Source organism: Oratosquilla oratoria, chromosome 1 (genome assembly GCF_046742065.1).
Source record: "Oratosquilla oratoria isolate Oo_2021 chromosome 1, ASM4674206v1, whole genome shotgun sequence".
NCBI lineage: Eukaryota > Metazoa > Arthropoda > Malacostraca > Stomatopoda > Squillidae > Oratosquilla > Oratosquilla oratoria.
The window spans coordinates 45,461,396-45,471,395 of NC_134777.1; the positions used below are offsets into that span (position 1 = coordinate 45,461,396).

General features: G+C 40.0%; 2 protein-coding genes across 2 annotated transcripts in view; one reads left to right on the top strand and one right to left on the bottom strand.

Moving 5' to 3' along the window:
• The window catches only part of LOC143028026 (uncharacterized), a 5,553-nt gene extending 2,612 nt beyond the window's left edge, over positions 1 to 2,941 (bottom strand). The window contains exon 1 of the mRNA XM_076189672.1: positions 1,850 to 2,941. Within this exon, the coding sequence (XP_076045787.1) occupies positions 1,850 to 2,941 (1,092 nt within the window). The remainder of the gene's footprint in view (positions 1 to 1,849) is intronic.
• Positions 2,942 to 3,243: 302 nt separating this feature from the next.
• LOC143028034 (uncharacterized) overlaps positions 3,244 to 10,000 on the top strand; it is a 49,272-nt gene continuing 42,515 nt past the window's right edge. The window contains exon 1 of the mRNA XM_076189678.1: positions 3,244 to 4,335. Coding sequence (XP_076045793.1) covers positions 3,244 to 4,335 — 1,092 coding nt within the window. The remainder of the gene's footprint in view (positions 4,336 to 10,000) is intronic.

Here is a 10,000-nt window from a genome sequence, read left to right on the forward strand (position 1 = left end):
AATGACACACACACTTGTCGGAAGACTAACCTGCATAAAGGATTCGATGAAATACAGTGCATACCACGCTTCACGTAAGTGCCCTCGGCAGAACGACTAGTCCGTGAACTAAGTAATTTCGTTTTGTAGAGCCACGGTGGCGTGACGGCACGGTCTTCGTCTTATAAAAAGTAAGCCGCTCAGCCAAGGGTTCGAATCCCAGTAGGAGAGTTTATTTCCACACACACACACACACACACACACACACACACACACACACACACACACACACACACACACACACACACACACACACGCACACACGCACTCGCACACACACACACACACACATATATATATATATATATATATATATATATATATATATATATATATATATATATGAAGACATCCTGACAGGTTGTAAGAGGAGTAGAGGGAAACACACAAGTAGAACAGGAGTTTATTCCTTGACTAGTTTCGCACAGTGATGCTTCTTCAGAAAGAATGGTTTGCATTACAGAATAACTGGTATTAAATACAAAAAATATTAGGAGAAAGAGGGTATAAGGGAAGGTCACTTCCTATTCATGGTGGCACGAAATCGTGCGGGTTGGTCGGACTGGCGCTCCGTGTGGTGCTACGAGTGAACAGATGTCCTGTTGTTTTCCACTCAGTTGCTGCATGTAGTGCTGTTATCTTTGATAATTTAATATCTCCTATTCTATTATTTGTGCATTTATTTGTGGCTATGTATATGGCTTCTACCATTTTCCTCTGTTTCTTACTGAGGTTGTTGTGTAATACATCAGCTTCATCCCATTTTGGTAGGTGCCCTTTTTCATCTATATGGTGCACGAACGCGCTGGTTTCACGGTGGTGACGGACATCGGCTCTGTGTTCTTTGAGTCTTGTTGGCAAACTCCTATATGTTTCTCCAATATAAACATTATCACAACCTGAGCAAGGGATTCTATAAACTAAACTGTTGGTATTAATATTTTCCATCTTTGGTTTTATGATGTCCCCGATTTTCTTTCCTGCGTCACATGAGAAACGGATGTTAGAGTGTCTTAATTCTTTACTTAGTGCGCAGGCCAAATCAGAAGTGGGAACTACTACGTAGTTAATGTTTTTAATGTTTTTTTTTCCTCCTTGTTATTCCTCTCCCTTACAGCTTTGGCCTACTTCAAGGTGGACGAGAGAAGACCGGTAGGGAAGCCAAGTATTCTTAAACTTTAGGTTACATGAAGTAATACGTCATGTAGGAATTCAGGGCTGCATATTCTGAGTGCTCGGAGAAAGAAGCCCATGACTACGCCGGTCTTGGTCTTTTGGTCGTGAGCACTGAAAAAACTAATATAGTCATCTTTGTGGGTGGGTTTCCTATACACTTTGAATTTGACAGTGCTATTTTCTCTAATGATAACTGTATCTAGGAACGGTAGGGACCCATTAACCTCGTGTTCTACTGTTAGTTGGATCCTGGGATGGACTTGGTTGAGTTGTGAGAGGATGTCATCAATGTTGGTGTCTTTGGGGAGAACGAGAAGACAGTCATCTACGTACCTGTACCATTTGCTGTTATTTGGGATTATCTTAATATATTCTTCTTGTTCAAGTGTCTCCATAAAGAGGCATGCGGCTACTGCACTTAGAGGGGATCCATAGGCAAACCTTCGTGTTGGTAAAAAGTTTTCCCGTTGAAGGAAACAGACGCACACTTGAAGCACATTTCAATTAGTTTTATATAGTCTCTCTTATTAATAGGAAGGTCGTCCGCGTTGATGTGTGTCAAGACTTTCTTGATAGCAGAGATGGCATTTTGTATTAAGACATTAGTAAATAAACTTTTAACATCATAACTTACCAGTACTTTGTCTTTGAAATCTATATCCTTTAATCTATTTAATAAGTCGGACGAGTTTTTAAGGTGTGCCTCACTGATTTTACCAAGTGATGAAGATAGTGGTTTAGCAAGATGTTTAGCTAACCTATGGGGCGCGCTGCCAATACCGGAGGTAATGGGTCTGAGGGGAATCTCAGGCTTGTGTGTCTTAGGGAGACCTCTCATGGATGGTATTCTTGGATTTTCCTCAAGAAGGTGTAATAGGCGTTTTCCTTTCTCTGTTCTTCTGAGTAATTTCCTTGCTTCCTTGTTGAATATATTGGCCTCATCCTTAGCTTGTTGTTCAGTTTGTGGTCTGTAGGTGTTTGTGTCCGAGAGAAGGGCTTCCATTTTCCTGATGTATTCAGTCTTGTCCATGATAACGATACCACCACCTTTATCTGCTTTAGTGACAACAATATCCTGGTTATTGCGTAGTTCTTCAAGTGCCACTTGGAATCTTCTTGGGATAGTAGGAGGGTTAGATTTGGAGGCTAAGGTGCAGCAAAAAAGGACTCCTTGTTTGAAACCGATGTCTATGTCATCTTCCTTCCAGTTATAGTTCTTCATAATGTAGTCGGAAAGTTTCTTGGTGTTATTGTTGGTGCTGAATTTTAGACCTAAAGAAAGAGCCTGTGACTGGGAAGGGGTGAGAGTGTAAGAAGACAAGTTATTCAGAAGGTGATGCTTACCGATGTTATTCCATTTGCTTGTGTTGCACAATTGACTAAGTTTATGTTGGAGATTAGCTTGTTGTTGTTGATTCGATCTTGACAGTTTTTCCAACAAATGATTAGGCAGTTGAATGTGTCTCAATTGGCCTTTATAATCTTCAGCTTCATAAAGCAGAGTTTCTTTGGCTTCGAGCAAGTAGGACCGAGCAGTCTTGGAGAAAGGCAAATGTCCTCCTTGTAGGTGGATGGGGGCGGACTTAGGAATAACCTGCTCTTCTAAGCAATCTTGGAGGAAATTGATGCGGTTTCGAAGACTAACCAGTTTTTTTCTGAGTGCAAACTCTGCTCCTGTAAAGTCATTGAGTGTTTCCTCTCTACCTGGGGACGAATGTGAAGACATCCTGACAGGTTGTAAGAGGAGTAGAGGGAAACACACAAGTAGAACAGGAGTTTATTCCTTGACTAGTTTCGCACAGTGATGCTTCTTCAGAAAGAATGGTTTGCATTACAGAATAACTGGTATTAAATACAAAAAATATTAGGAGAAAGAGGGTATAAGGGAAGGTCACTTTGTATTTAATACCAGTTATTCTGTAATGCAAACCATTCTTTCTGAAGAAGCATCACTGTGCGAAACTAGTCAAGGAATAAACTCCTGTTCTACTTGTGTGTTTCCCTCTACTCCTCTTACAACCTGTCAGGATGTCTTCACATTCGTCCCCAGGTAGAGAGGAAACACTCAATGACTTTACAGGAGCAGAGTTTGCACTCAGAAAAAAACTGGTTAGTCTTCGAAACCGCATCAATTTCCTCCAAGATTGCTTAGAAGAGCAGGTTATTCCTAAGTCCGCCCCCATCCACCTACAAGGAGGACATTTGCCTTTCTCCAAGACTGCTCGGTCCTACTTGCTCGAAGCCAAAGAAACTCTGCTTTATGAAGCTGAAGATTATAAAGGCCAATTGAGACACATTCAACTGCCTAATCATTTGTTGGAAAAACTGTCAAGATCGAATCAACAACAACAAGCTAATCTCCAACATAAACTTAGTCAATTGTGCAACACAAGCAAATGGAATAACATCGGTAAGCATCACCTTCTGAATAACTTGTCTTCTTACACTCTCACCCCTTCCCAGTCACAGGCTCTTTCTTTAGGTCTAAAATTCAGCACCAACAATAACACCAAGAAACTTTCCGACTACATTATGAAGAACTATAACTGGAAGGAAGATGACATAGACATCGGTTTCAAACAAGGAGTCCTTTTTTGCTGCACCTTAGCCTCCAAATCTAACCCTCCTACTATCCCAAGAAGATTCCAAGTGGCACTTGAAGAACTACGCAATAACCAGGATATTGTTGTCACTAAAGCAGATAAAGGTGGTGGTATCGTTATCATGGACAAGACTGAATACATCAGGAAAATGGAAGCCCTTCTCTCGGACACAAACACCTACAGACCACAAACTGAACAACAAGCTAAGGATGAGGCCAATATATTCAACAAGGAAGCAAGGAAATTACTCAGAAGAACAGAGAAAGGAAAACGCCTATTACACCTTCTTGAGGAAAATCCAAGAATACCATCCATGAGAGGTCTCCCTAAGACACACAAGCCTGAGATTCCCCTCAGACCCATTACCTCCGGTATTGGCAGCGCGCCCCATAGGTTAGCTAAACATCTTGCTAAACCACTATCTTCATCACTTGGTAAAATCAGTGAGGCACACCTTAAAAACTCGTCCGACTTATTAAATAGATTAAAGGATATAGATTTCAAAGACAAAGTACTGGTAAGTTATGATGTTAAAAGTTTATTTACTAATGTCTTAATACAAAATGCCATCTCTGCTATCAAGAAAGTCTTGACACACATCAACGCGGACGACCTTCCTATTAATAAGAGAGACTATATAAAACTAATTGAAATGTGCTTCAAGTGTGCGTCTGTTTCCTTCAACGGGAAAACTTTTTACCAACACGAAGGTTTGCCTATGGGATCCCCTCTAAGTGCAGTAGCCGCATGCCTCTTTATGGAGACACTTGAACAAGAAGAATATATTAAGATAATCCCAAATAACAGCAAATGGTACAGGTACGTAGATGACTGTCTTCTCGTTCTCCCCAAAGACACCAACATTGATGACATCCTCTCACAACTCAACCAAGTCCATCCCAGGATCCAACTAACAGTAGAACACGAGGTTAATGGGTCCCTACCGTTCCTAGATACAGTTATCATTAGAGAAAATAGCACTGTCAAATTCAAAGTGTATAGGAAACCCACCCACAAAGATGACTATATTAGTTTTTTCAGTGCTCACGACCAAAAGACCAAGACCGGCGTAGTCATGGGCTTCTTTCTCCGAGCACTCAGAATATGCAGCCCTGAATTCCTTCATGACGAATTACATCATGTCACCGAAACTTTCAGAAAACTTGGCTTCCCTACCGGTCTTCTCTCGTCCACCTTGAAGAAGGCCAAAGCTGTAAGGGAGAGGAATAACAAGGAGGAAAAAAAAACATTAAAAACATTAACTACGTAGTAGTTCCCACTTCTGATTTGGCCTGCGCACTAAGTAAAGAATTAAGACACTCTAACATCCGTTTCTCATGTGACGCAGGAAAGAAAATCGGGGACATCATAAAACCAAAGATGGAAAATATTAATACCAACAGTTTAGTTTATAGAATCCCTTGCTCAGGTTGTGATAATGTTTATATTGGAGAAACATATAGGAGTTTGCCAACAAGACTCAAAGAACACAGAGCCGATGTCCGTCACCACCGTGAAACCAGCGCGTTCGTGCACCATATAGATGAAAAAGGGCACCTACCAAAATGGGATGAAGCTGATGTATTACACAACAACCTCAGTAAGAAACAGAGGAAAATGGTAGAAGCCATATACATAGCCACAAATAAATGCACAAATAATAGAATAGGAGATATTAAATTATCAAAGATAACAGCACTACATGCAGCAACTGAGTGGAAAACAACAGGACATCTGTTCACTCGTAGCACCACACGGAGCGCCAGTCCGACCAACCCGCACGATTTCGTGCCACCATGAATAGGAAGTGACCTTCCCTTATACCCTCTTTCTCCTAATATTTTTTGTATTTAATACCAGTTATTCTGTAATGCAAACCATTCTTTCTGAAGAAGCATCACTGTGCGAAACTAGTCAAGGAATAAACTCCTGTTCTACTTGTGTGTTTCCCTCTACTCCTCTTACATATATATATATATATATAGATATATATATATATATATCTATATATATATGTATGTATGTATATACATATGTATATACATATATATATATTATATATATATGTGTGTGTGTGTGTGTGTGTGTGTGTGTGTGTGTGTGTGTGTGTGTGTTTTGTGTAATATATGCATACATCCAAGTTGGTATGTACCTTGAATATTGAGTTAAAGGGATGAAGATGATAACAAGGTTAAGATTGTTTTCTTCTTACAACTTATTACGGAAATATATGAGAACTATTAGTAGTGTTACCTATTGTACCAACTTAACTCTCTTAATCTGTTTAGGAAAAGGGTTAAAATTTTGTGATTAGTATGTCTCTTATAACCCTACTAACCAAATTACCCGCGCGTTGCTGAGAGTTCGTGAATAGTCCCTAACCTAACCATACCCCACCTAACTTTAACCCTTAACCCTAACCAAAATTATTATTTATTTATTTATTTATCTATTTTTGGAAATGAAATATGGCATTAAACACTCCCATCCCAGGTGTGCGACCCCCACCCCCAAGGTTGGGAAACCCTAGTTTGAAAATACATGCATACACAAACACAAATATCATATGTACACATTCTTTTGCGTGCGTGTGTATGTGTGGATTGACAATGAATGTCTATAGCTAAAAGGTGAAGAAATGTATCTCGTTTATTTATCTTCAGAATATATACGGTTATATGGGGTTTATCTGCAAAAACCTATGTGAAGTTTGTGAATAATCTATTTCCGCCAGCACTAAAATTAAATAAAAATGACCAATATTTCAATATTTGGTTAAATTATACAATCATTTTATATTTACATGCTTTCCTCTTACAAAAGCTATCATAGTTTGTGGCAACATTAATTTCACGAATATAGATAATATTATAGACACATACAACGGTTTGTTTAATCATATCAATTCTTATGTCACAAAAAACAATCTACGCGAGTTAAGGGGACACTACAGTAGTGGTGTGTTACCACACCATAAGCCACCTGACTTTAACCCATAACCCTAACCAAAATATATATATTTTCAAATTAAATATAGTTATCTAAGTACCTGGAGTGATAGGGTATCAGAATATATGTGGTTATGGTGGTCCATCTCCAAAACCCTAGGAGGAGTTCGTGAATAAACAAACAGCCAGACGGACAGAGGCTACTACTTTATTATAGTAGATATTCAGTATGATAACTTTTCCACAATAAAGAACTAAAGAACTATAAAGCATAGCTCAATCACGTTTTAAAAGAAGACAAAATAAATTAAAAACACAAGTTAGTTTAATGCATGTATGATAATGACAGGCAAAGGGCCTGAGAAAAAACTCATGATAGTAGTGTTGGAATCAGTGACCTGGCCTGACCCTGTCACTGGGTCACACCAAAAGAAGGTTTCATGATCCCGTGGAGACTTTGATTAAGAATGAGTACATGAGAAATCATCATTAACTGAAGCAGCAGTCATGCTCATGATCGACGTATGAAATTATCTCATAAGATGGTGAATGAATTAAGTTCGAAATGTACTCCAAAATGGTTTGCACTAATGTGTTAGAGCCTTTAGATACATATTCATTACAGGCGGAAACAATGAATGCTTAGGGGATAATATCATGTACGTCTTTAATACAGGACACGTATAAGAGAAAGAGATGAATACAATGTAATATGACTAACTGATGGAGATGCAGTAAATGTAAATATCCACTACTAAAGAGTAAGCATCACCACTTTTGTCAAATAGTAAAACATATAATTCAAAGACTACAAGAAATAACCAGACATAACTCGAAGAGCATAAATATGAAGGCCAAGTCCTTCCTATCTCTTCCCTTTCTCTCCCATGAGACGTCTACTCACTCCTCCAAAAGCTCTTCTTCGGCAAGTCTATCTCACTTCTTCTTTGGTCCTAATCTGTGAGATTATTCTTTGGCCTAGGGTGACCCTCAGTTGAAGAAAATAACCTGCGGGTTGCTTTCGTTTCTCTTTTACTTGCTCCTAACCACCGAAAGGGAGCTACCCACCCACACCCTGTCCTCGTCCTAATAGACTTTTCCCACGAGATAGGGGCCCTCTTCGGGCCTAATCCGTGGGAGATGCCGCTACTTGTTGGCACCCCCTCTCACTGCTCCCCCCGGTGCCTGTATCCTTGTGCCAGGTAGATAATGGCGGGCCGGGATCGGCTGTTAATTGCGGCCCCGGGTGCCAATTTACTTGGGATTACTCCGGACGGCTCCCTCCTCGCCCCGAGAGCCTGGGCCACCGTCTCGCATAGCAATGATGATGATACCTCGCTAGACTAAGGGAACGATAATAGTCCTTCTTCACTCACGCATTTTGAAAGATTGAGAGCTGTGTGTCATTATTTCTACAAATAGGGAAGAGGATGGTGGACTTAGCAAGTTCAGTTTGAAAGATCAATACCATTGCTGAACACATACCTGTACGAATATAATTTCAGCTACTACCAAGACATTTCACTTGACTAAAGAAAAGTTCACCGAAAATAATCACCATAGTCAAAGTATTGAATGAAATTTTCTCTATAATAACATGACATATTTTCATCTCTTATCTACTAGAAGAACCACCGCGACAGCCAGAATATCAAACAAACATCGGCAACAACCTACATTCAAGGCTTCAGACCTCGTTTTCTATCTTCCCTTGCATCTGAAGCTTTCATATTTCTTTCAGTTCCTTCAACTGCGCAACAGTTCTTCCTGCAGACACTTCAAACATTCTTGTCCCATTTAGTCCATCTTGAAGTGGAGTACTTGCATCCTCAGGCGCATAGAATTGGTGTTCTTTACCCACCCCAAAGTTTCTTTAATTACACACACACCTTATGACCCAATGCAATGGTATAATTTACTCCCTTTGTACACAGACTCGAAACAATAACATTAAAGTTATCATCCAACATCTATTGCCCCACTATGAAGCGCTGTCCTGTGATTTCACCTTGAAAAAAGGTTTAGATGGGTATGAGGCGGGTGGAAGGGTTGTGCTTTGACTGGGTCATTCTCCTTACGAAAAGGAAAAAGTTCTTTTGTATGATAATTTTAGAATTAAGGACTACTTAATACATCCATCAATACCTTCTACTGTTGCTGACTGTCAGTGAACACCATCTACGTGCATACAGATGAAAGTTCCTCTTTTTTCTCAATTTAATTTGCTAAAACGTCTCCGGTTTGATCCCTTATTTTAAAAATTAATTGGACAGTAGAGTTGCTTCGTATCTGTTTCTCTCCCTGCTCCCTCAAGCCTTTCTTAAAACAGTCTTGAGTCCATTTCTCAGTTAAAAGCAAATGAAAAACGCCGATCCCGACTATTATTTGAGCTACCAGTCCACAGAAGAAAAATTCAGACTGAATTGATCCAATCATACATTACCTTTTCAGTCTTTCAACTCATTTAGTACTAGCATGGCTTTTGTTTGGTAAAATGTTATAAATATGTCTTATTTCTTTGCCAATCAATACCTGTCGTTCTTTAATTTTATAATCTCGTTTATGGAAGAGAAATCCTTATCGCAGAAATAAACAGTACAACCGTACCTACGTGCTTTCATTTGTTGACTCTTGCACTGCTCTGTGTTTTAGTCTAAAACGAATATAATTTCAAAGAAAAATCGACATTTCCTGTCATCATACTACTACTAATGATATGAGAGTGGGTGCGTGTGTGCGTCCGCACTTGTGTATGTGTGTATTTGTGTGTGTGTGTGTGTGTGTGTGTGTGTGTGTGTGTGTGTGTGTGTGTGTGTGTGTGTGTGTGTGTGTGTGTGTGTGTGTGTGTGTGTGTGTGTGTGTGTGTGTGTGTGTGTGTGTGTGTGTGTGTGTGTGTGTGTGTGTGTGTGTGTGTGTGTGTGTGTGTGTGTGTGTGTGTGTGTGTGTGTGTGTGTGTGTGTGTGTGTGTGTGTGTGTGTGTGTGTGTGTGTGTGTGTGTCTGTGTGTGTGTGTGTGTGTGCATGTCTGTGTATGTGTGTGTGTGTGTGTGTGTGTGTGTGTGTGTGTGTGTGTGTGTGTGTGTGTGTGTGTGTGTGTGTGTGTGTGTGTGTGTGTGTGTGTGTGTGTGTGTGTGTGTGTGTGATTCACCTAGGTCTTTGGATCACGTGTTGGACTCGTGATCAACAACTACTTACCTTCTGGAAGAGAGCTCAGAGCTCGTATGACCGATCTATG